At 37.0% G+C, this 27821-nt stretch overlaps 1 protein-coding gene and 1 long non-coding RNA gene across 5 annotated transcripts; both read right to left on the bottom strand.

The window, feature by feature from the left end:
• Positions 1–5191: 5191 nt before the first annotated feature.
• Positions 5192–12766, bottom strand: LOC133738366 (uncharacterized). Of its 3 annotated transcripts, XR_009860099.1 has the most exons (9): positions 12205–12766; positions 12038–12115; positions 11888–11962; positions 11110–11192; positions 10340–10428; positions 9803–9858; positions 9099–9175; positions 7048–7940; positions 5192–5455 (listed from the first exon to the last, which is right to left on the bottom strand). It is a non-coding gene; the product is annotated as an uncharacterized LOC133738366 (long non-coding RNA). The 3 variants fall into 3 exon arrangements; XR_009860101.1 differs by lacking the exon at positions 7048–7940; XR_009860097.1 differs by lacking the exons at positions 5192–5455; positions 7048–7940; positions 9099–9175; ... (1 more) ...; positions 10340–10428; positions 11110–11192 and having other exon boundaries at positions 11756–11962.
• Positions 12767–18981: 6215 nt separating this feature from the next.
• LOC133738354 (uncharacterized) lies at positions 18982–22866 on the bottom strand. 2 transcript variants are annotated; one of them, XM_062165890.1, is made up of 7 exons: positions 22613–22866; positions 22379–22488; positions 21649–21800; positions 21372–21528; positions 20299–20623; positions 20046–20166; positions 18982–19299 (listed from the first exon to the last, which is right to left on the bottom strand). In XM_062165890.1, exons 1-6 carry the CDS (start codon positions 22661–22663, stop codon positions 20086–20088), a joined length of 876 nt encoding a protein of 291 aa, XP_062021874.1. In that variant the 5' UTR covers positions 22664–22866; the 3' UTR covers positions 18982–19299; positions 20046–20085. The 2 variants fall into 2 exon arrangements, with proteins under 2 accessions (XP_062021874.1, XP_062021872.1); XM_062165888.1 differs by having other exon boundaries at positions 18988–19299; positions 20046–20170.
• Positions 22867–27821: the final 4955 nt, after the last annotated feature.

Below are 27821 nucleotides of genomic sequence, written 5' to 3'. Positions count from 1 at the left end.
TTTCGAGTTCTTTCATTATGACTCCATTTGAAATTCTAAGCATATTACTTTGTGACTAAGATGGCTGGGCCATCAGGATTAGTTCAAGGACATAGAATGACCCAAATTCCTCTTGCCAAATGGCACCTTGATTACTGTCACAGTAACTCTCTATAATCCTAGGGCAAAACGAACCCTGTTCAGTTATTCGAGCTAACGGATTCCATGCGGAAACGCATATAGAGAACGGAAAAGAGTTCCTTTGCAATACCTCGATCTAATGATTGGGAATAAAGGCGCATATTAGAGAAACTTATGTCTCTCTAGTGGATTTTTATGTCACCACTATTTGAGCTATTAAATTCAATAAAGTTAATTATGAGAGAATATCTCTTGGATTTAGACACATATTAGCTTTGAAACGACAGGATAGGTCATCCTAGTTATGATATGATGATCTGTCTACTAAAGACTCCACACGAACATCCATTCTTTCGAGCAAAACAAAGCACGAATCAAAGGTTGATTCCTGGACTAAGTGTGACCGCCGCCGCTGTCCACCGCCAATCTAGGGCTGGCACATTCCATATCCATGATGCCATGGATGGCGTTCATCATGGTGATGGAGCCCCAGGTGATGTTACAATCACCAACTTTGCTTCCAATACCATTTCAGACGCTTAGGCCCAACCAAAATCCTCATTTGTTGCTTCTAAGGCCTCTTGCTATTTCTACAAAGCCTGTTCCTTAGGGAAATTAGGACCGAGACCGTCCTACGTAAAGGATACGAGAATACTCATTCTGTTCTTACATAGAATCCGAGGGGATTCTGTGGATCGATTCAACCAACTTGCAGATGTTTAAATATTTCATGATGTTGGTTGACACCTAAACACGCTTGTCATGTGTTATGTCATTGTCCACTTGTAATGCTTCTTATATTGTACTCCTAGCACAAGATCATATGGCAACGGGCTCACTCCCTGGATCATCCGATCTAGTCAATTCGACTTGACAATGCTAGAGAGTTTACATCGAAGACTTTCGATGATACCCAAATGGTCTCTCAAAAATGACTACGATGGTAGCCCGGACATTGGTAATGCGCACCAATCTCCCTATATCTACTTGAGGTAATGCAATATCGCATACAGTTATGCTAATTTGTCTACGACCCACCGCCACTCAATCTATCTCTGCGCTACAGCTAGTGACTGGGTACAAGTATCTCGTACTTACGTGCATTTGAGTGTGCCGTTTATGTGCCTATTAAGCCGCCACAACGAACTAAAATGGGTCCTCACAGATGAATAGGTAAATACGTTGGATTTGAGACTCCAACAATTGTCCGCCATTTAATACCCTTGCTAAGCGATCTCTTTACCGCTAGATTTGTGGATTTTCACTTTGATGAGATAGTTTTCCCGTCGTTAGGGGGTGATAAGAACACGGATGTTCAACAGGAATGACAGGAATTGTCATGGTCTGTCCCCACTATGTCTCATCTCGATCCCTGCTAAAGTGACGAGATCACACATATCTGCTGCAAACGTGCCTGCAAGCAGGATGGACATCCCTACGAGGGGACGTAGCACCACCCTACATGGAGGTAGGCATGACATCAAAGCCATAGAGAGTGGCACTCTGGCGTCTGTTGGGAACATCCTTGAGTATGAAAATGTATGCAATTTATGAATGATGTGCCCTACTCCCAAGATTGGAGATCAAGTTTTAGTAAAGGGGAAAAGTAAGAGTATCGTACCCAAGGGATTGAGTAACTCTACCCTAAGCTAGATTACCGCGAGAATAAAATCTAGAAAACACATGCGAGTCTATCTTTTTACAAATTAATAGTCTCGGCCTTTTGGAAGCCAAAACTATCAATAATGATATTTACAATGGTAAAGTGGTAAATAGGTTTTGTTGATTTTAATTTCTATAAAGTAAAATAAGTTGCACAAAAAAATAAACTAAGCAAATAAAATAGAGACTTTGATCAATGAGATAAATAGGAGCATAGGTTTAGCACCTAGCCTCCCTCATGCATATAATGTAACCCATTTTCAATTGACAACATGCTTTGATGAAGCTACCAAAAAACCAACTAGTCATGCAATTTAACAATCTCTTCCGAAGCAAAGCTAAATTACACAACCTTTAGACCATTCAAATCTTCCGGATCCTAAATGGCCTATGGTGCCGTGAGCCTAAATTCTTCCGAAACCTAAACCCACAACATCATGCTTTAATTTCTAGGTAAGAAACCCAAGCAATCTAGTTCTTCCCGTAAGAATAAGCTAGACCACCACCCTATCAGCTACACATGCTTCTTGGTTACAAAAGATTGTCAAGCTTAAGTTTCCGATTTCATTAATTCCTACAACATGCTTCTAGGTGACAAATCCAAAAACACATGTAAGAAAGCATTAAGGTAAAGTAGCTAAAGGATTCAAAACATGCATATTCATCAAAAACATGGCATCACACTATTTTATACATGAGTTTGGCTAGGGCTAAGGCCTAGCCCCAAATTTATTCTACTCACAACCCATAATTACATACATCAAACCCATAAACATAATAACATCAAGCAAAAGAGAGGAAGAGTGGAGAAAGTGGAGAAAGTGGTTGGTTACCAAACTAGCTCCCCTTGATGCAAAACTAGTGAGAAATGTTTCAAAGTATGGAAATTTCGGTTCTCTCAAACCCAAATTTTCATACAAATCCACAAAACTCTTATAAACTTGAAGAAAAAAAGCTTGAAATGATGAAACTAAGGTGTGATTGATCAAAGATGTAAAGGATCTTCGGTTTTTGGTAATAACCCAAGACACTTTACACTTTTCTCTACACAAAATCTATGAACTATGAACTACATGATGAAGAACTATGGAAAATGGAGAGGAAATGGAGAGAGAAAGGAGATGAAATGGATGAAGGAAGACATGAAAAACATCCAAAGTGAGGGGAGGGTGTTTTTATAGGCCAAAAGTGATGAGTGGGGGGTGGAGATCAAAGAAAATGAAGGGCTAGATGTGATTGACAAATGTGTAAGCACAAAATGTGGATCTAGTCTTTAACTCCACATAGAAATGACCTAGAAAGCCCATAGATATTTTGGTGGAGGAGAAAAAGTAAGGGTAGAAGGGTCATTGTGTAGGGGAACAAGGTAATAAATAGGAGACAAAGGTGTAAGGTGTAAGGTGTAAGGTGTAAGAATGAGACCACTTGTCATATTTCAAATTTTGAATTTCAAAATAACCTAGACCAAAAGTCTTCCCACCTAAAGTCTCTAACCCTAATCAGCTTTTCCTTCTCCTCCACACATGGTCTTGGCCGGCCAACTTGGGCGGAATCCGGCGTTGACTCTCATTTCGTCATGTTTTCATACTTTCTTCCTTCAATTTAATCTCCACTAAGACTTCAGAATTAGCCTTCGATTTCTTCATACCAAATGTTCCTCCATGAGTGTACATCATCCTCGTAAAATTTCAGAGCTTAGGTCGTTGTGGTGTGGCCGAAAATGCTGCTGGAATCCGTACAGGTCCGGTTTTGCAGTTTTTGTCTTCTAGTGCAGAAATTTGCACCAATCTTTTGAAGGTGACTCATTTTAGCCAAGTTTGTAGGCAGGTGTTTCATTACAATGGTAAGTGTTTTCAAAGAAGGTATTTCGAGTTTTCGACACAGATGACAGATCCCGAAATCCTCAATATTCCATGAGTGACTCTAATTTGGGCCCCTTGGAAAGCAAATAATAACTCTTGCATGGGAAGGCACTGCTGCAAATCTCCTAAACACTGTCCTCTAGATCAAATTAAATTGGGTTCATGAATTTGTCAACTCTTCACCACGCACATTGTCCCCAGATAGTCAAAATGCTTGATATCTAGTTATGCTAGTTTTTAGTTCAAGATTGTACCTTTTTTTTTTTCTTTTTTTTTTTTTGATAAAAGAAAAACTACTAGAAAACAACAACAACACAAAACCCCAACCTATTTCCCCTCCCAGCTGATCCAGCTGGAATGTTGGGTACACAGACAGAGTAAGGCAATTAAACCAAACAAAGGGAGGTCCCTGAATCTAAACAAAGCTAGCTAGCTTGTCAACCACAAAATTGTCTTCCCGAAACACATGTCGAAATCTAATAAATTGAAACTGAGCAAAAAGATTTTTAACGTCATTCACCAAGGTACTTATCCGCTATGGAGTTGAGCATTTCCTCATAATACAATCAATCAACAACTTGGAGTCACCTTCAACCTAAATCTTGAAATGATGGGAATAAGGTTGGCTAGAGTCCATCCCTGAGAGTAGTTGCTTCAGCCACTATAACACTAGCACTACCAATGTTCTTTGGGTAGCAAATAAAGGATTTCCATATGAATTTCTAATCACAAAGCCAATAGCAGCAGAACCTTGCCGAATAGAACCATCAAAGTTTAATTTGATATGAAAGTATTTAGAAACTTTGACAGACTCATACTTTGGATTAGCCTTCCAATAGTTAGCACCTAACAAAGCAGCCCATAAAAAGTTTGGGTTGGGGAGGGAGCTAACTGATGGAAAACTAATCTATTCCTGGAATGCCAGATTGACCAAGAAATCATTAAAATTTGGGAAATAACATCCTTATGAATATTAGGATTTTGAAAAATGGAATCAATGCAATTAATAAAGGAGGAATTCCACTGCAAAGTATTAAGGTAGTTAGCCAGATTCCAAACATTTCTAGAAAAGGAACAGTTCACAAAGAAATAATCAGTATTCTCTTCATGAGTATTACAAAAAGGACATAGAGGAAATTTGAGGATTATATAAAGAGATTATATCTCTAATTAAGCTTATTTCTAATGAGAGTCCAACTAAAAACTTTTACTTTTGGAGGCATGTTTAACTTCCACATTTTATCTAGAGTCTTCACTTTGGAATGAGACTGAATACACTGAGCATGTAACCAAATTGCACTCTTAACAGTGAACTTACCTGAAGAGGAAGCAGCCCAAACAAACTCATCTGGAATATCAGTGACAGGAATAGGGATTGCCAAAATCTTTTGAACAACCTCTTCAGAGAGCACATGCAATAAGGCTTCTTTATTCCAACAATGGTCGATAATCTCACGCCCCGATTTTTAAACATAATTAAAAATCAGGATAAATCCCATGATTATACAAGATGTGATGGTTCAGCAATCAATACCAAATACCTGGAACTTTTTTTTCTTTTAAACCAAGTACAAACTAATGCCTTGAACATACAATGTCAATACAGACTCGCTCTTTAGGGTCATATATTATATTACACAAGTTTACGAACTAAGTTGCATAACAAAATAATAAGTAAATGCTGCTCAGAGCTTACTACACTGCGGAAGTCTTAACAAAGGTAAAGTCACAAAATTGGCTTCCTACCGGTAAAGCTGCAATTACAAGATCTTAGCTTCAGCAACAATTATCCGGACCTACAGGATTAACCCCTACACCATTGAATAGTGCATCGGGTTGCAACAGATAAACCAGGTAAGCTTTTAAAGTTTGTATGAGTAATCTCAAATACAACAACCAAAACAACTCATACTAATAAATAATAATAAGGAAAACAAACAACTCACACTTTGATTCCTTTCAAAACGAAATAAAGGAAAGCAACTCATACTTTGATTCCTTTTGAAAACGTAACAAAGGAAGACAACTCACACATTGATTCCTTTAAAAAACGTACTCATGAGTTGAAAATAACCTTGCTCTGTTACCCCATGAGATATCCTAGCAGACAGACTAGAGCACGAATTGAATATATTGTAACCATTAACTCAGCCAAAGGCATAGTTACTTGATTTTCTACCAAAGTCACTCTGTGACCTTCAATCCTCAGGCCTTTCTGGCTCTCGGAGCAAAACATTTGAAGTAGTCGCACAAGACTCAAATGTTACACAAATTTTCAATACTTTTCAAAACAATAGAAATCATCATTTCCACAATATATTATTTCCCGAAAAGTCACATCTCAAAACAATAAAATGAACACAATCATGCATATTGCATTCATCACACAACAAATCCACAAGGATATATATATATATATATATATATATATATATATATATACAGGGCACTTCTAGTGAGGGATCCTTTTTTTTGTCTTTTCTAGGGATATGCATTAGATCAACTTTTCGATCATATTTTGGCATCTCAACCGTTCAGTGTTTAGGTCCTAATGTGAAGATCACTTCTGCAAAATGTCAGCCAAATCGATTATCGTTAAGGAATTCAAAATGGCGGTTTAAGATTATAAGTATGAACGGTTCAAGTTTGACAGATTTGGTTCGTCCATTGATTTAATCTAGTTTGATACCTTAACGATCACCGATTTGGCTGAAAATTTGCAAAAATGATCTACATATTAGAATCTAAAAACTGAACGGTTGAGATGCCGAAATGTGATATAAAAGGTTGTCTAATGTCATATCCTTAGAAATGACCAAAAAAAGGGATCCCTTAGTGGATATATATATATATATATATATATATATATATATATATATTTATATATCCACTAAGGGATCCCTTGTGGGATCCACTTTTCGATCGCATTTTGGTATCTCGATCGTTCAGTTTTGTGGTTCTAATGTATAGATCAAATATGCAAATTTTTAGCCAAATTGATGATCGTTAAGGTATTGAACTAGTTTAAATCAATGGACGAACCGAATATGTCCAACCTGAACCGTTCATGTTTATAATTTTAAATCGCAGTTTTGAATGCATTAATGATTATCAATTTGGCTGAAAATTTGCTAAGATAATCTACTCATATAGACCTAAAAACTGAACGGTGGAGATGTGGATATGTGATCGAAAAGTGGGTCTAATAAGTTATCTCTTAAAATGGCCAAAAAAAGAGATCCTCACTAGAAGGGCCCTACACACACACACACACACGTAGTCATTCGCTCAGGAATGTCACTAATACCAACTATAGTCACAGTTAAATAAGTAACTTCAAGACGATAAGGTAACTTTGTTCGTAAATCAACATTCGTAAATGAACATTGTGAGATTTACTCACCTCAAGATCCTGCTGCATCTCCACACGAAAAAAGATAACTTACAGAACACCCTTTGTCAAGTACCTAAGGAACATACAGTCTCAACTCAGTTCACAAATATCAAAGCGATTAAAGTTCGAATCCCCTATTTGAACTAAAACCCAAAAGTTATGTCAATCGAGACAAAACTTCATCCAAAGTCTTCGGAATACTTCTGGAATCGATATGTCAAAACGACAAGTCAATGTAACAGTCGGATCCTCACGGATCGAAAACCGAACGAAATGAAACTACAAAAAACCCTAACATGTTCAAACGATCTCCAAATGTTACAAACCATATATCAAACTGCTCGTATCGATGAGTAGATGATAATGGAGTAAGAAACTGATCCAACCACGGCCAGACGCGCCACCACAAGCAGCTGCGCGTAAGCCTCATGCGCCGCCGTGTCAAACTTCAATCCAGTCAAATCCAACCTTCCAAAATGGAGAGAACACCAAGTAGAGCAACTTTAACACCTGGAGTTTTGGCCGATTCAACCTAGATCGCCGCAGAAAGTCGAGTAAAACTTCTCACCGAGAATTGGAGCAACTTCGGTCAAATAAATCAACAAGGCCACCAAGGATCGAACAAGGACGTCGTGGGCTACAAAACTAGACCGATTTCAAGTTGTGACATCACTGGAAAAGGGAGAACCAACTGGGTTCGACGCTACCAAATTTTGAGGCTTCGATCCACCAGCGTGGATGCAAATCGGAGCAAACCACCACCCAGGGGAGGATCGCAAGGAGGAGGCGATCAAGTCTGGGTCAGCACCGTCGTCGAAAATTGCCGGAATAGTCGAGTCCAAAAACCGGGTCCAGGTCGGGTCAACCGAAAGCTAGGGAGAGTTTGGGTTTTCTGGAATTTTCTGGAATCAACCAAAAATGGAAAATCTCAATTTTTGTGAGATATTTCCGGAAACTTCCTATTTATAAACAAATTTATGAAAATGGAAATAACTTCCGCTGACCATAACTTTCACATACGATATTCGATTTACGACGCATTCTGAAATAATTATTTGTCCGAAAATAATTCCAAATCACGAATAACATACGAACAATATAGAAAAAACAATAATTCATACAACTGGTCCATTATTAATTGCAAAAATTAAATAACAAAAATTCAGGTCATCACAGTTAATAAAGTAATTTATTTTAAGAGACCAATCAATATTAATTCTATGTTGATCAGGAATAAGAAGATATAAAGGAAAGGGATAAACCCAATTAAAGTACCAAAACAGAATCTACTTTCCATTACCTACAGTCCACCTTAAATAGGGATGGCAAAAATCCCCAGCGGGGCGGAGCTTCATTGGATACCCGCCCCTAATGGGGGGAGAATTCAAGGACAAATGGGGAATGGGGATGGGGATCCCCAATCCCCGCTATCTAAGATTGGGGATGGGGCGGGGATGGTATTGTGATCCCCATCCCCAAACCCGCCCCAATAATATATATATATATATATATATATATATATATATATATATATATATATATATATATATAAATTTATTTTTTATTATATAAATCACAAATATATACATTTATTACTTTAATTTAATGGCTACACTTTTACTTTAATAGTTTTTTTTTTTTACTTTTGCACTCACTAAATTATGATTTATGAATTTAATCATGTTTAAATTTTATTTGTTGTAGATTTTGATTTTAAAAAAGACAATATGAGAAAAAAATTATTTTATTTATTAAATTCTTATTGGGGTTTTGGGGCGGGTTTGGAGGCTTAGTCCCCAGTGGGGATGGGGACGGGGAATCCCCAGTATATTTTTATTGGGGATTGGGGCGGGGATGGGGGTGGAAAATGACCTCGGGGATGGGGATGGTATTGTGATCCCCATCCCCAACCTGCCCCATTGCCATCCCTACCTTAAACCTTGCAGAATTAAAACTTTGACATCTAGAATTCCTTTCAACCAAAAGAGGAATTAGACTTTATCCTAGCTAAAAGAAAATGATTATTCCTCAAATACTTAGAAGTGACTAGTTTGACCCACCAATTATGAGGGATGAGGTTCTGTCAACACTTTCCATGCCAATTTAACAAGAGCAGCTTTATTAAACCAGGCTCAACCTACAAATGACAAGCTCATGAATTAGTATTATTACTTATTACACTGCTTAACCCTTAAAAATATTACCACCAAACACACTTAAAAAAAAATAAAATAAATAAAATAAAAAAAATTTGTGCTCCAATCATAATGAAATTTAGGTTCTTTTGTGAAAACGTTCATAACATCTTATCTATACTATACTGTAAAGCGAAGCTCCTATTTGGTGCCAGGGACTTGATCAAAATATAGATCGATGAAAATACCATTTAGCCTAGAAGATAAAAACTCATAATAAAATCACTTTTTATTACAGTGAAATAAAAACATAGAAAAATATAAATAGGAAAGAAAATTGAAGAATTAGATGATAATTGAAAACCATCACCAATCACACGTGCATCATATGGATATGAAATTATAAAAAGACATTAAAAGATATATCTTTACTATTAGAAATGGAAGCGTTTGATTTGGTGTCAAAAGCTTCACTAAAATTTAAACTCTCGAAAATGCCCATGTCAGAGAGAAAATAGACAGAAGGAAACAATATCTACAAGGGTTAATACGGTAAACTACAACAAGGAAAAGCAAAATAAAAATTAGAAAAAGATGTATGTGAAAACGTGGGAGAGCAGAAACTAAACCGGAGTAGGCGACTTCACCCACGTTCAATTTTAACCGTCCATTCCATTGCGGTTTCCTACAAAAAGCGATTGGAGGCCGCTGATGAAAATAGGAGCAATTGGGAAATTGAACAAGGAAACAGACCTGGGAGGTTTCTGCATATTAAATTGAACGTTGTTGTGGTGACCCGAGAGGGGGGTCCCACAGCGCCGCGACCCCGAGCCAATGAGGAATCGACATGTCACGAATAACATCCCGATAACTCATCAACCCGAAATCGCAAGGCCTTTTGGGTTTAGATTGTTGGTTTACAAAAAACTTTCTTGGACAAATCATTCTAGCAACCGAACAACATATTTTCAAAAGCGAAAATTGAAATGGGCTATGAGTTTTGGGCTTACAATCGGAGCCCAATTTGGAAAACAAATCACTAAGTAACTACAAGTGCGAGAGACGCGCCCCAGGGTTACGGGCCTCTCGAAGTTTTGGTAAACGAGTAGGAAATAAATAAAAAGTAAGTAAACAAGCTACTTCAAAATCCGATAAAGGACTAAAACCTTCTTTTGATAAAATTAAAGAAGAATGCGCCAGCCGGGCCATGTGCCTCCTCTATACGCTCCCCGACCACATGCTCGAAACCTGCACACTGTTGTAGGGGTGAGCTTTCGTCCTCGCATGCCCAGTAGGGGCCGACCCAACCATGCTAGGTTTGAAAGATAATATACTTGAAAATATTTACTACATTATATTGTGCACGTTTATCGAAAATACTTTTAAAATAGGCAACCACAAACATTTATCTCTTTTATAAAACATATGCAGTATGTTTCACACAATTTGGGGCTCCGAGATACTTACCTGCCGGCTAAACCAAAATAATTCGGTGACCGACCTGGTTCGTCATCCTTCGAGAACCAGCCAACTACTCTGTAGTTCTTATGACTACAAGTAGCGAAAGTGTCCATTTCCTGGCTCTGAGTCTCCTATGACTGGCTCACTGTCTGTATTTACCTTTCCTTGACAAACATAGGAGCACAGCCCCCTCCGGAGGTTCACGGTTATCGACACCGTGGGATCCCTAGGAATCTACGCGTCTAGGTCCCATTCACTTTCAGGTCACAAGTACAAACATACAATGGGTACAGTATCTCAACATGCAAGTTTAGCCTCGGTTTTCGTAATAAGCAATTATCAATTATGGAAACACGGATATCACGAGGCATCGACTAATGAACAACCAAAAGCATACTTGCAGGCAACATATTATTATACTAGAGCATTCCACATATAGAAAAGCCTCTAACAAGGAAGGGACAGCTCACCCTACCTGGAAATGGAGTGCTCGCCCAAACTTAGCTTCGTTTCCGACTTCCGATCATTTGTTCTAATCCAAGTGCACATGCTCGAGTCCTTTATAATAAAATTAAACCAATAAGTAACTTGACTCATAACTCACTTTAAAATATATTCACCAAATAACCCATGATCGATAATTATTAGAAACCATTCCCGAACAATTCACTTAGAATGGTAAGCTCATTTGGGATATGATGATCATAATTTCTTTCGATAATTTAGTTCGGGTTATATAGTTGATGCCATTGTCTAGTATTCCTTTCTTAAGCAACAAACACCCTTACCATTCCCAAATAATCCAAATGAAATGGCATTTGGACCATTTGAGATATGGTGATTATACTTAGCACCTTGACCTTCATTTCTTTACCCTTTTTACTTTAAGAAAACAAATGGCAATTTCCATTCCCGAACATTCCATTAAATAAATTTATCTTAATTTTTGGGACATGGATAATTTAACAAAGCAATGATCCGTAATTAAATTTTAGGTCAACTCGTTAGACCGTCCTATTTTCTTGGTATACCTTAGCTTCCTTAACTGTCCTCTTATCAAAGTAATGTTTTGTTGAGTTTGGTCCAATAAGTTTAAATCAAAGTAACTTCATTTCGGATACCAATTTCTCAATCACCATATCATTAACAATCATTCTGTTTCAAAATTTAACTCAACCAAAGCAATAGTAACAGCCCACTTCATTCCATTCTGCAGTAACTACAACAATAAGCTCACTACACCAGACCCTTACCATTTCCTTTTCTTTTTCTGCTGATAGTCACGATTCAACGTATTGTACTCCATCACCATCAACTTCTCGAATTCCCTAGCAGGCACATCGCAATTAATATCAACCTTCAACTAATCCTTATTCAAAAGAGAATTTGTACCTAATCCTTACCTTGATTAATGTTATTCAAAACTGACCCATCAGCACAAACTCTCCTCCGAAGCTTCAAGATTCCAAATTTCCACGAACCTCACAGAAACAAATTTCAACGATAGGATTAGTTCAATCTATATCGAATCAGAGGCTTCATTCAAGAAGGGGTGACAAAGCTAGCTTACCAGACGGAAGTGGATAAATTGGTGGCATTCACGGCGGCGCAGGGTGGCTCAAGTGCTGCCGCCGGCGCGTGTAGCGCATACGGTGGCTCTGGTCAGAGTCAGAAGCCGGGATTAAGGGGTTAAGGCAATTCGTGCAGCCCTAAGCTTCTTCAAGGTGATGGCTTCGCCCAATCGTGGCCGGAGGTGGTTATCCTGGCTTTCCAGAAGCCCAGATCGCCGACGAAGGCATGCACGGAGTTCTCCAGCTTTGGGTTAGCGACGAGGCTTTGGGAAGGTGATAAACTGCTTGCTCTGAACTCGTTGGTGGCGGTGGTGAGTTGAGATGATGGCCGGAAATGGATGTTTTGGCTGGGCAATGTGGCGACAGCTATGGTGGTTGCATGTGGAGGTTAATGGCGATGCTTGGTGGTGATTACAGTTGGGCTTTGGTCAGATTTTGGTGCTGGTTCGATTGGTGGTGACGGTGTGGTGAGATGGTGGCCGGAGCTGGAGTTTTCCGGTGATGGCAGAGAGGACAAGAGAGAGAGAGAGATCGGGGAGAGAGAGTGATGCGGCTGCAAGGGAGAGATGAGAGTTTTGGTTTTTAGGGTTTCCAAGTTTTCTATTTATACCGGTGTCTGTGAAACGACGATTTTACCCCTGCGACGAATTACGAGACTCTCTTAGCTGATTGCTTTCGATTTCGGGCTCGTAACTTTTCTTTTACTCGTTTTTCGTCGGAAACTTCCTAAGTTAGTTCTCGACTTCGTCCTAGGCCTAAAACTCGATTTCGTTAGAACTAAAAATTAAAATCGTCACTACAAGTCTACAACTCAATTCGCCTTCCTTTCAAATTTGCTTCGACGATCTTTACTTCAATGAACTTTAGTAACCTTCTAGGCCCAAATGAAAAAAAAATCTCGGCCCAAACTTAAATCATAAGGCCCAATAGGTGGTCTCGACACCAAAAACTATTTCCAAAGTCAATTCCTTCATTTGTATCACCTTGCGAAAATCTTATTGGTCAAAAATTAGCTTTTAAAATTAAACAAAATTTTCGGGGGCTCACAGTTGTAGTTTCTTTTTCCAATTGATTTCAATTTCTGAACAAATCCTGACCCACTCTTTGATTGAGATTTTACTTTTCACTATTTGGTTTAGTATGCAATTGTTTGCTATGAATTAGAGGAAGTAATGGATTTATTTTCATGATTTTCATCGTTTCTGTTTGCATGGGTCATCCCCAAAACAGAAACAGGAAGACTTGAGAAATACAAAGGTAACGCATGCTTATGCAGTTGTGCAGATTGCAGATTAAAGTTTGATTTCTGCAATTGAAGGTTAACTCCTTTTTTTATTTTTTATTTTTTATGCAGTTGTGCAGCTTGCAGATTTATATAAGGGGTTCAAACCAGGTGATGACACAAACTGGAATTGTTGTTTTGTCTGCCAATGAATATTGTTTCTCTAAAGTTTTTCCATTTTCGTAAAGTTGTATTCATGTAAAAGGTAGAACAAATTGGTTATTAGTTACTCATATCCTTCAAATCCCACAGCAACAGCTTCACACTAAAAGGTACGTACAACAAATGGGTTGTTAGTACTTCTATCTATTTCTTTCAGAGAAGGTTAATGCTTCTCTAGATGTGAAGAGATGAGAGGGATGACTATAATGTTATGAGTTACGACTGAGTTTGGTTGTGCAGGCATTTTGGAATAAATTGGGCTTTGCTTGATCCAAAGACCTCGGTTGAAGTTCATTGTTTCTGTCAAGGAGTTGCTGCCATGGGTCATGATGCCTCTTCAGATAGTGTATGTGAATGAAAATAAAAGTAGTAAACAGTCTATGACCTCTTTTCGTTTTGGGGGTGGTACCCTTCAAGGTCACTTGCTGGTTAGTTCTTTTTCCATTTTGTTTGGTCTCAGACCCTTCTGCAGCGGTCGTAAATCAATTGAAAGTAGTTTTGCTATTTATTTTCTTCGGTTTACTTGCTTTGAATTTTTTGCTTTTTGTTTGTATTTTGCTCTCTAATCATGTCTCACTTCTCTTGGTTTATGTTGTTGCATTGATGACCTCTGTTAGGCCTTTTCGTACATGGCTATCTACTATATTCTAATAGTAGATATTAATTTCATATTCTTTTCTTTCTCAATGCCAGCTCATTTTAACTTTTTGTTTGAATTCCAATCCTTTTTTCTAAGAGAAATTTTATTAACACATCTCTAAATACTTAATACACATTGAAATTTTTCTACATTTAAAATCAGATTATATGGGTATATGAAATGACTAAAAAGACATCCATATTAGAAAAGGAACCATAGTTGGAATATGTTTAATAGCTTTTAATATTGTTATAAATTATGCATTACAAAATTCTTATGATTGTTCATATTGTTTCATGGTAATTAATAGATAGAAAAAAAATAAAAACTAGTATGATATATATAAATCCTAATTGGAATCTTCCTCTACAAGCTTGACTACTCAATGTTGCATTACAAAATCCTTATGATTGTATATATGTTGTTTCATGATAACTAATGGAGAGAAAATAACAACAATGTAGTTATAGAGAGTTTCTATTGCGACCTCCAAATCTGCTCACTTGACCTCACTCTATTATGAATTATTAAAGACATATATAACCTACTATAAAATGACTATTAAGGACAATAATTATACCAAAAAAATATTATATTTATTTTATGTAGATCGACTTTCCAATTCAATAATATTATATTGTATTGAAAAATGAAAACCCTATTCTCTCTAGCAGCGTGTCTCCTCGCGCTGAGACTAGCGCCGCCTCCGCTGCCCGGTGAGGCGCATAGCGACTCCAGCCGGTTTCAAGTATCAGGGCATCTTTGCCCTTCCATTGATCTACCTTCGTCGGCTCTGACCCCTATTCTTGACAGGGATTGTGGCGGCGGTGATGAGGCCCTGATATTTTGGGCTCGCGAAAGCTATGACGGCGGGGAAAGGGTGGACCGCTTCGTCCACAATGGTGACCCGATCTCCTCGTCCAGGTTACCTCCTACAAGGGCTGGGATCGGTGCTTTGATGCCTATGTGGCTGCAATCGAACGTCCCCATGGCTGCTGAGGGTGCGTGGCTTTGGTACGACAGCGCAACAATCGTTGGACTGCTGAGATCAGATTTTGTTGATAGAGGTGCACTACTCGTTCACGGCGGAGCTAAGAGAACCATTGGGCTGCGGTTGGGCGCGAAGATGAACAACGAGGTTGGGATGGTTCTCGACCTCTTAGACTGCTCCGACTGGGATATTAACCCCAACACCGACACCAAGCGTTGGTTGCGTTGGATCCAGAAAACAGCGGCAGTCCGGCTACGGAGGACTCGGGGTGCCCGATGCTGGGTGTCCTTATCAATCCGGGTCCCCCTGATTTTGGGTCTCTGTGGGGCCCATTTCACAATCTTTGGGCTTGGCCTTTTGCTCCAGAGGCCAATTGGGTTTTTTCCGGACTCAAGTCTACATTGCATCTCTTTTTCCCTACTGCTGTTACTATTCAGGAGGTTTCGCCCTAAGAACAAGGGCAAAGGAAAGCTCTAAGCTTCATGTGTCAATACCTAGCATTTGATTCTAGTCTCTTTCTATTTAAGTTTAGTTTCTCTGATTGTACACCAATTGAGGTCCTTGGCAATTAGAGGGTTTAGATAGTTGTTGGATTTGTCTCCTTATGCTAGGTTAATTCTTTGTGCTCCAGTTATTCCCAATGGGGGTTACCTGTTATGTGCTTAACAGCTTAGACCAACTAGGTATTACTTGGTGTAAGACAGCATTTAATGTACGTGCCTTCTGGCCATGGATAAGTAATGAAATTATCTAATTCTCAAAAAAAAAAAAAAAATTATATTGTATTCCTTATTATTTTCCTTATCTATTTTCATTTTCCAATTTCACTACATACTCATTAAAGCATTCATATATATTTAATAAGAATTAAAAATATGATTAAGATCATGTGACATAAAAATGTATGATATATATGTTGAACACATATTGGTGAGGGAAAACAAAATAAATCCTCTTATGATTTATGACCTAAATCTAAGTCAATCCATTATATTTGCACAAAAAAAAAATTAAATAATTAATCATGCGGTACAAAAAATACAGAAAAAAACAATAAACATTAAAAAACGAATGATTTTTTTTTTTTTTTTGAGAATAAAAACAAATGATTTCTTCATTTTTTTTTTTTGCACAGCTAAAACAGAATTAAAAAAAAAAAAAAAACATAATAGTTCATGGCATTTTCTCATTGATTAGACATTAATTTTTGAAACTCAAGTTTGATTGAGAAATGTATATTTAGTAAAGAATTAGAATAATCCTTAACGACAGATGGGTTAATATTTGCTTTTAATACTTCCACAACTTCACCGTTAGAAATTGATAATCAAACATTAAAAGAGAAATCAAGAAAACGCTCTGCTAGGGTTTTCTCCCTAGCCGCGTTTTAGCAGCACCGTGGTTGGAGGTGAGCAGCGGTGTTGACATCGAGATTGGTCGTGCACGGCGGTGAGATTACAGCCTCAAGCCCAAGGCGAGGTCAGTGATTTTTGTGGGGAGACAGACAGGATCTGGACGCGAGTTGCGATTGTTTTTCAAGGCGGGCCTCCAATCGTCGCACAGAAGCGGATCGGAGGTGGTGTTTTTCTAGGTGGTGTTTTCTACCGGTTGGGACGAGGCTCGCTTAGCCGATCTAGGCGGGGGGCAGATTTCTGGTTGGCTGCGGTGGGAGTTGAAGCAAGGGGGTGCGGCTTGGGTTGTCAGCGATCTCTGCTCAAAGTTTTCTACCGGATCTGATGGTGTACTGGACCGGGAGACCACCGGAAAGGTGGAACGCGGCAGCAGCAGCCTGGCCAATACGGGCTAGGGCTGTTGTCCTTTTTGCTCGGGTTTGGGCTTAGGCTTTTGGGCCTGGGCCTACACTTGGGCTGATGGGCTCTTCTCCATCTGCTCAGATTTGGGCTTAGTTTCTTGAGCCTGGTTTCGAGCTCAAGCTTGGGCTGGTTGAGTTTGCTGCAATTACTTCAGTTATTAAGAGCAAGACCAACCTGTTGTCGAGGTTGTTAACTCCGGAAGAGGCCGAGGAGGGTGTTGGCTCCAACCCTAAGGGGAAGGAGCTAGCATTTTTCTAGGCCTCTGCTATTAGACATCTGGTTACAAGCCTTCTAAAGTTGGAGTAATCTCTATGAGCTTTTTTCTAAGATGTTTCTAGTTGTATTTGTACCACAATTACGTGCTGGCATATTAGACTAGATGAATGATTTTTCCTTAGAATAGCGAGGTTGTTCTTGCTTGCTTAGGCTTGCTATCCAGCGAGCGTCCCTTTAGACTTTAATAAGTTTAGTATTGGCTTAGATAGGTTCTCCGGATTTCACCGGATTATTATGTAAGTGCATGTTAGACTCTGGCCTGTATTCATGACTTTGATATCTAATAAAATCAAATCCTTTTCAAAAAAAAAATGTATATTTAGTTAAGATTTATAAAGTGATTAAATCATTGAAATGACTAAATTTTTTATTTTAAAGATAATAATTTGTTTGCAAATTATATGAGTGAGGTTATTTGAGGAAATTTAGTGAGGTTTAGTGAGTAAATTTAGTATTTGAAAATTTGATAAGAGGTGTAAAAAGCATAGAGGTCAAGTGAGTAAATTTGGAGGTTCCAATAGAAAAACTCGTAGTTATAAACCTAGTTGGGATCCTCATCATGTGTTCTTGATTATTTTCAACAATCTTGACTACCAACAATTTTGAATAACAAAATTGTTAAGATTGTACAGGTGTCATGATAATAATTGAAAGAAAATTAAAATTATTATGATGATTTTGATAATTAAACGCATTTAAATTCATTATGATATATATAGAATGTTGTGATTATGATAAAGATTGGCATGATGATTTTCATATTAATTTATATATAGTGATTTCATATAGAATTTTGAGATTTGAGGATAATTCAGGTAGTTTGAGTGGTGTATTTAATAAAATGATAGAATAAGAAATCAAAAGGGTGGTGTATTAAGTAAGAGGTGTGTATTAAGTATTTAGGGATGTGTGAATAAAATTTCCCTTTTTCTAACAGGCTTGGATCAAGAAAGTGACAGTTCAAAGTTTGGATGGTTATATGTCAATACGTAGGTGAAAGTCAAATGTTCAACAACTCAGAAATGTTTGATCTCAGCTCCAATAATGTTTCAGATTCTCTTGAGGTAGTTCCATATTTGAAGTACTCATGAGAGGGGACCTGATTGAAGAGGAAAATTGCGTGGCATATAGGAATGACGATTCGTGTTCCATATTTGGCATTTGCAATTGCATATTCCATGCTTTTGCCCAATAATGCTGAATGATGAACAACCATCAAGGTTTGAACTACAGTAGATACAAGGGGCAACCGGCAATCTCCCTTGCTGATATCCTCTATTATTATTGAACATTAGTTTTGTATTTAACATACAAGGAATTTTGGTTGTCATTTTGAGTTGGACAAAGCCATTGGAGAAGTCACACTACAATCATATTGTACTATCTTATAAGTGGTTTATTGCTTTAAAAAAAAGTGGTTTATTAACAAAATAGGTGAATGGAAAAAAAAAATGTTGTTGTGTTCCATGTAAATAAGCTGCGAAACATTACGATATTTGACAAAATAAGCTTCAACTTTATACTTGCGGTTGATCCTACAACAATAAAGGTTTTAGTATCTATTGAGAAAATAAATTAAAATAATCATGTATTAATTTGGAGCAAGTAATATAGTAGATAAAAACAATTCTACGCACGCGCGCGCTCGCAGAAAGGCTAGTACGTAGTAGATAAAAACAATTCTACGCACGAGCGAGCGCGGCCCTTTGGCACGCGCGAGCGCAGTTCACATAAGAAGAAGTTATTTATTTATTTATTATTGTTTACTGAAAATAAGATATTTACAAGCTCCAGCAACATTGAAGTAGTTTGACTGGAAGTATTAACATATACCTTCCAATAACACTAGTATAGTTTATCATATCCTCTGCCTTATTTCATTAGGTGAAACCAAACGGCCCATCTTTTAGAAAAGTCACCAAATCGATCCTGTAAAGGGAACAAAGAATATCTCATTAATAAAAATGGAAAGTATATCTTCAAGTCATAGTGTCACATTTCTTATCGAACTTACGAACGTAACCAATTATCGCCTACGATCCATGAATTTTGTGTGTGATTAACCTCATCTAATGATTAAGAATAAAAGTAGCGCGTAAGATAAAATAACTACCAAACATTGTCAACTGGTGAAAGACTAAAAAGAAATTATTGAAACAAAATTACAAAACAAACTAAGAAAATGCAATCCCACATTCCTACTATAACTACTAAATAAATCATAATAATAAAATACGTGCTTCAAAACGAGTGTTTAATAGTGTTTCGAAATATTGAAACTTACAATATATAAGATATTCAATTAGTTCAATGTGTGAGACATACTACATGTATTGACTAATTGAGTGGCTCATATCCTCGGAGTCTTTCTACACTAGATTACTATAGAACTTTTATGTTTGAACGGTACAAACATCAGTTTCAAATACTTTTAAACGTAAATGTTTTATTGTGCTCTGTGTATAGAGACTCTGAGGATTTGAGCCATTTGATTAGTTAATACTTTCATTGTGTCCCACATATTGAACTAATTGAATATCTAACATCTCATAATTAAGTTTCAATACTTCGAAGTACTATTGAACACCCATTACGAACTGACTGTTATATTTCTGCTACGCATGTATACATCTACTCCTTCTAGAACGACTTTGTATAGAAAATGTATCACGTACCCAAAGTATCTGCGTCCATTTTCGCCTCGAAAATTTTTCACTATCTCAAAGAAGATTTTGGGACATGCATCCGGGAACAATCTATATAGCTGGTCATTGACCTGTGATGATAATGCTCCAACTGACTGACATAGTATATTTCAGAGAACACCAATTATATCATCAGATTATTGTGCAAAGAAAAAAAGAATAACAAGCAAGTCAAATTATACTTTTTATACTGAAATTATTTGAGGGGCCAGAGTCGACTTACATAATCTTGGTAGTGATGGGTGGCATTTCTCAAGTACCGAATTATACTAGGAGTTGTTGCATATGTGGAATGGGGGGAGGATCTATTTCTATAAACATGCCAGAGCGGGTGTTGATACAGCGTCGGAATGCCGTAGGCGTCAAAGTAGCATGGAATCCTATGGTACCAGTGAATCATTGAAGTTTCTTGACTAGCCAGAGTCACATGACGCTGAAACTCAGCGTCACTTCTACGACGCAGTTCCCATACTTTATGGTATAGACGATTCCTGTCAGCACCATCGTAAAACAGAGGGTTGAAGTAGATAAAGTAACGACCTTCCTCCCTGTTCCATGAGATAAACTAATTAGTTAGAGTACGTCCTATACGTATTCAGATGAAATCTTAATTAAGGACTGTAGTTGAGATAAACTAATTAGTTAGAGTACGTCCTATACGTATTCAGATGAAATCTTAATTAAGGACTGTAGTTAATGGTTAGTTCACTACTACATATATCATCTTTAGTGACAAAAAATTAATGACGTTTTACTCAAAAGGACATGAAAAGTCTTTATAGACGACGTTTTTCTGGAAAACGTCAGGGAAGACAAGCCATAAGAAAAAAAAGAATGGTAGCGCAATAATTTGATGGCGTTTCCTAAACGCCATTGTTGACCTAAGCAATAATTCTACAGAGAATTGAAGGAGCAAGAAGAAGGTGAGAGAAAGGAGATCGAACACGTGAATTCTTTCTAGATCGACTACATTCTGATTTCATCATATGATTGTGAACAACAGAAAATCAACCTTTTATTGGAACTAAAGTGAAAAGGAAACCCCAGAACCATCATCAGAAGAGAGGGAGGAAATCACCTGTCGGGACCTGTCCCCAAATTCTATGTCCCAATTCTGTCCCACGAAAACATACTACCTTTCTGAGTTTTCTCATTTATGATCATTTCATCGACATAAAAGATAAAACCCCACGCTTATATAGTACTATACTAGAAAATAAGTTCCAAACGTAATTTTCTCCCAAAAAAAAAAAAAAAGTTCCAAAAGTAAAATTAAAAATTAAGTTTTTCAAGTACCTTATGTTCCCTTGGAAAACATATCTCCGAAAAACTGGAAGAAGATAAAGTTTCAACGAATCAGGCCGATTCCCCTCTGGCATTGCTGCTGTCGCTGATCTGACAAGATGTTCAAGATCTTGCAAATCCCTCCTTAAACCAATTTCGAAATTATCACCTGCGCCCAAAAACAACAAACAAATTAATGTTAATCTTGCAGTCTGTTAAAAGTTCGTCTAGAACAAAAAGTTAATCTGTCAATTCTGGCTTTTTCTGACACAATTTTCGATTCACATACCTCCAAAATTCATATCTCCAGTGAACTCCACTTCAAAGATTCGACGTTCAGGGTTATTTCCAACAATTTGTGAACGGATCCGGATAGATGCTATAAGGTTGCCGTTGAATTGGCCTTTATCATGTAGCTTTTGTAAATGCTTTACAATGGGCCTACAATAGAAGAAAATTAATTTTTTTTTTTTAAGAAAATTAATTGAACCAATTAATAGAAGAATATATATATATATATATATATATATATTTGGCAAACAAACGCTATACAATGGATCTTTAGCTTGTCCTGGTCTTGATCAACAAATCACCAGTTCCTTAGTTAGTTGATCGAAAATACGCTGCTCATGTTTACATTACTAAATCAAACCATACATATCTATCCCATATCATCTATATTACTACTTGATTTCTCTCAATAATTTCTGTTTCTTTTGGTTCTATGTTTGTATAAAATCAATGGTTGAAGGAGACATGGAGATATAATACATGTCATGGAAAATGTTATTTGAAGAACAAAGGAGACTGGCCGGCCTGGCAGATGCAAAATAATTTTTCATGATAAATTTTCATTATATAATGTCCAGATAATAAGCATGTAGAGATCAAATTAACTCCATCAATGATATAGTTTTTTAATTATTTATTTTATTTTATTTTTTTCAAAATCAACTTCAATTGATATAGTTGCTTTATCTTAACCATTAATCGAAAATTGCAGAACATTATTTTACTACCTGAAAACCGCCCTAAAGTCGTCTCCCACTCCAAGACAATATTGCTCACCATTGTTGTCATGAGTATCCCAGAGGATCACGCCGACTTGTAATAACCACTGATAGAAAGTCTGAAAATACAAAATAGCAATCTGTTGGAATGGGAAGATCTCTTGTAGCTCAATTAAACTGGAGTGAAGGATGAAACTTACCACAAAGGAAATACCGGTCAAATACCTATATAAAGAAACTTACCAGTCGACGATCTATATGTGCCACGACTTCACCGTTGATACGGCCGTTCATTCTGGGTTTTCATTAGCTGCAGCAAAGGGATGATGACCAATTAGGATGGTCGACGACGTCCTCGATCATCCTCTGGCTACTGCTTCATCAGACACCGTTGCGTTAACTTTCTGTGTTTTTTTTTTTTTTTTGGCTGAAACTTTTTGTGTTTCTTGAAGGGGCGATCGTAGCTGCACAAGAAATTAATCTTCCCTGTCTCTCTAATTTCCTCGTTAGTTCTCTTGAAAGTCTTTCTTTTTTTTCCTTTTGTTTTTCATGTAGTCCCTTTCACACTAACGGTAACTGTAACGGTAACGGAAGCTGCAACTTAGGGGGTGGTGGTTGGTGTGTGATAGGTGCACACTCTATACCATATCTTAGGAGGGTGTATTGTATATGGAATTAGTGAAACTTTTTAAGAAATCTATGAAATTTAAAAGTCTGGGTGTATTCAATATAGATTTTCAGCAGTCCATGAAAGTCTTGGGGTATTCGATTATGATTTTTACAGACTTAATAAATTCCATCAAAATCTAGGGGTATTCATTTAGGACTTTTAAAAATAAATAAAAGTTCAGAGGTATTCAAAATCTCATTCATACTTATGGAATTAGAAAATCAAGGATAATCATGGACTTTGTAGTGCTAACTATACATACCAAATTTCAATAATTTTCGAGCCACCAGACCAAAGATTTGAAAAAGTCTATGAAAGATTTTTTTTTTTTTTTTTTTTTAAATCTATCAAAGTTTTCTCTCTGTGCGCAAAGAGGTTGGTTATCTATCATCTCTCTTTCTCTTATCTTTTCTATAATCTTTCATGATATCAATATTTTTTTTATACCCAACATGTTCATTGTAGAATGTGATTTTGTTTTTTTTGTTCAATTGTGATACTTGGAACCCTAATAGCAATAAAAAATGATTTATGAAACCCTAAGACCCAAATATTGTGGTCTACCCCTAAAACCTTGAATAGTGTTGCTATGAAATACTGGCTGGGTTTTATCTTATTAATTATTCTCATCGATTTGAATTTATATCATGGTTCAAGGAAAGCTTGAACAATTGAATTTCGATTGATTGATTATAGATCAAGACATTGATCAATATTTTTATGATATATATTAATAGGTGAAAACAAAATTGATGAGAATAATTAACTATAAACATCAAGCGATCTATATTGTATCTTTAAGTTGATTGGAAGATTAGAAATGAGAACAAACTAGCTAGACAAAGTAATAATCATTCATTTGAGTCAAGTTCTACTAGAAGATACTTGACCATTGAAGAGGCAACAAGTTATTATCTTACTTTGCATTTGGACTGCATTGGTTGTGTTTTTTATTTTTTAATTTATTAGAAAATCTATAGAAGTCATTCATAATAAAGTATATAAATTTTCAAGAATCAATAAAAAGTCTGTTGCTAAAATCAATGGTTTTAAAAAATCAATAGTCGTCTATCAACTTTTTAAAGAGTCTGTGGATTTTTCAGAAAGTCTATCATTTAAAAAAAAGTCTGCACAAATTCAAATACAATACACCCCCCTTAAAGCCTTTTTTGTTCGCGGAAAGGAAATTTGTTTCTTAGTCTCTCCCATGAGTATGGAAAAGTAAATTTTCCACTAGTTTCTCTATCTGTAAGACCTCGGAAATTTGTTATTAATTCCTAACTGTTTCCTGGGATTAATAAGGTGTTCGTTTGTAAGATTTCGTGGTTCGAGGGTGGAGTGGAATTATTTTCGGACGAATAATTATTCGAAATGCACGTTTAGGGGGGTTACGAAGTTTGACTTTTTATACGTTAGGATTCTGTGGAAACTTCCTTCACGGAAATCGTAGAGCGCGTCGATACGAGTTCGTGGACATGTGAAACGCAGAAATCGGAGTTCGTATGAAGAAGTTATCATTTTCAGAAAAAGTTTCCATTTTGGTATATATGGGATTTTTCCGAAAAATATCAGAAAATCTGAAGTTTCCAAAACGGGAAACTTTTTCTCTCTCTTCAGCCCGAGCCCAGTTTCGCCCAGCCACCTTCGCCGGCTTCGTTCTCCGTCGTCCGGCCACCATAGGCCGCGATTCTTCTCATGATCTCTTCGCCTCAATCCCCTCTTGAGGACTGTGGAAGAATTGGAGCATGAAACGAGCTTTGGAGGGCGGTGAAAGGCCGGGAAGTTTGGCGGCGGCGATGCTTCGAACCCAGATCAGAGATCACGTTTCCGGCCACCATAGCCGGTGATTCTTGGGGGCTTTTGAATCCCAGAGGACGTAGATGCTTCCCTCCAAGCGGCTTGCAACGATTCAAAGTGTGGAGGTCAAATTTTGAAGATTGTGATTCTAGAGTTCTTCGAATTTCTGAACTTGCGAGGTAAATTCCGGCCAAATGGCTTTGATTCTGACTTTGTGCTAGTTATGAATGTTTCAATTGGAGTTGAGATGAAGAACTTTGATGTTGGAAGTTTTGTCAAATTTTGACTTTGGTTTGGTGGCGGTGCAGCCACTGTGGTGGTGGTTTCCAGCGGCTTCCAGCCACCTCTGGGGCAATTTCTGCTCCTCAATGCGATCTACTCGTCGATACGAGCATTTCGATATATAGTTTGTAATTTTTGGAAATCGTATGAGCATGTTATGAATTTTCCAAGTTTTAGGGTTTTCGGTTCGATCGGTTTTCTATCCGTGAGGATTCGGCTGTCCGATTGACTTGTAGTTTTGTTATATTGATCGTATAAGTATTCCGGAGGCCTCGGGTGGTCTCGGATGAAGTTTCGCCTCGATTGGCATTACTTTTGGGGATTTTAGTTCAACGGGGGTTTGAACTTTAATCGTTTTCGATCCGTATACTAAGTTGTGATGCATTTTACGTAGGTGATTGATGGAGTGTGTTCTGTACTTTATCTCGGTTGTAAGAGAAGATGCAGCAGGATTTAGAGGTGAGTAAATCTCACGGTGTTCGGTTGATAAATTAGTTATGTTTAATTTAGTAGATTTAATTGTTAGTACGCAAAATCATATTTATCAAAATAAATTATTTGTTTTAAAATATATGAACTTGTTCGACAACGGTTCATGGGTAAGTTAAAACAAGGTTTTGATATAAAATGATTTTCGAGAGGAATAATTTATAAAACTATAGTTGGTATTAGTGGTCATTCCTGCATGAATGACTACGTATATATATATTTACGTGGAATATATATATTAGATGGTGTGACATTGGTGAAGTTGTGTTTGAGAGTGTCATTAAATATATTGTAGTACCAAAGTGGTGACCAAAGTGGCGATAATTGATGTGTTGATTTTTATGAAGAGGATAGGAATTAATGTTGAGTGATTGAGGTTTGAGATTGTTGATGGGTGATCATTGACTTTAGTGTCAGTTACAGCAATCATGAGTACGTAGTCTGTTGTATGCGTGTGGTCATGGTGGTAACTGGGTTACGGCAATCATGAGTACGTAGCCTGTTGTATGCGTGCGGTCATGGTGGTAACTGGGTTACGGCAATCATGAGTACGTAGTCTGTTGTATGCGTGCAGTCATGGTGGTAACTGGATTACGGCAATCATGAGTACGTAGTCTGTGGTATGTGTGCGGTCATGGTGGTAACTGTGTTACGGCAATCATGAGTACGTAGTTTTCGAGGAATATTGTTGATGTTCTTTCTTTAGTGTTTACGTGAGATTTGGATTTCTATGAATTCTATTGTTTGTTTTTAATGTAATCTCCTGAACTAAGTTATATGCAGGAATTACCGCTTTTTGAATTGTTTGTTTTAATGTAAATTCCTGAACTAAACTCTATGTAGGGATTTATATGATTTCTATTGTTTGTTTTCAATGTGATCTCCTGAACTAAGTTTCTATGCAGAGATTACTGATTTTAATTAATTCAATTGTAAGTGTGGTTGTGGTTTGAGACTTGTAGTGAGTTGTGAATGAGTTGTGAGGTCATCGTTTTGACAAATGCTTTATGTTGAGGGGAAGTGAATGTGATTTGTCGTTGAGATGATATGATATGATATGAACTTGATGTTTGGTTGTGTTTTGTGAAATTAAATATTGTTGCTTTAATTCATCTCACGAGTTGAGAAATTATAAGCATGTGTGACGTGAGTCACTTTAATTGAGTTTACTCATACGGGCTGAAAAGCTTACAGGGTTTGTTTTATTCAATCCCGGTGCACTATTCTATGGTGTAGGGGTTTTTGTGTTAGTTAGAATATTGATTTATCATTATCGAAACTGAGGTGGACTTTCCGTCACGTGGGTGTAGAAGGGCGCTCATACTTGTAGTCTTCCGCTGTGTAGTGAGTTGGTGAGAGTGGTTACAGGTTGAATTGATATTCAGTTTAATTTATAAACTTTCTGTAATGTAATATGTGACTCTAAAGAACGAGTCGGTATTGACATTGTGAGCTCAGTTTGTTTTGTTGCTTAATTTAAATGAAAAATTTTCTTTGTTTTTTTTTTTAGCATTTGGTTAAGTTTTCGCGTTTCGGATTTGAATTTCTTTATTCAAAATTCGGGGCGTGACACTATCAATGTTTGGGAACGCCAAAAAAGTAATCAGAAAAGGTATTTTACTTTTTTTTTTATGATGTTTGGTTTGTACATGAATAGAAAAGTATGTAACATCAATTTTTCAATAGTATCCTTATTATCAAAACACAAACAATTCAAGATTCAAAGTTTTTTTTTTTTTTGGATAAAATTGGCTATAATAACCTTTAAAATGTTCTATAGAGTAATAAATGCAATAGCTCATAGGCTAGCTAGTATAGCTTTTGAAGATAACTATACATCAGTTTGGATTGAAAAGGCTCCATAATGCATTCTGGACATTCTACAATCAAATTGTAATTAGTTTGTTTAAGGCCTCATTCAATAAAGATAATTATTCGATTAAAAAAAAATGTAGGGAAAGTATGTGGGAAAATGAATTCCATGGAGTGTGGGAGGAACCACTTTTCCCTATATTTTCCCTTCATGCAGGAACTTGTTCATTTCCTTGGACGTGCCAAACATAGAAAGAATAAATTTCTCTTTCCAAACTTTCTATTCCGCAAACCAAACGAGGCCTAATTGTAAAAAGAATATTGTAATACTACAAAATTCAAGATACAAACAAATACTGAAGAACACAAAAAAAAAAAGGAGCGGTTAATTGCCACCCTACC

The sequence above is a fragment of the Rosa rugosa genome, chromosome 1 (genome assembly GCF_958449725.1).
Source record: "Rosa rugosa chromosome 1, drRosRugo1.1, whole genome shotgun sequence".
In the NCBI taxonomy this organism is placed as follows: domain Eukaryota; kingdom Viridiplantae; phylum Streptophyta; class Magnoliopsida; order Rosales; family Rosaceae; genus Rosa; species Rosa rugosa.
Note: the sequence above shows the minus strand (reverse complement) of the source record. Positions and strands in the feature narration are given on the sequence as shown.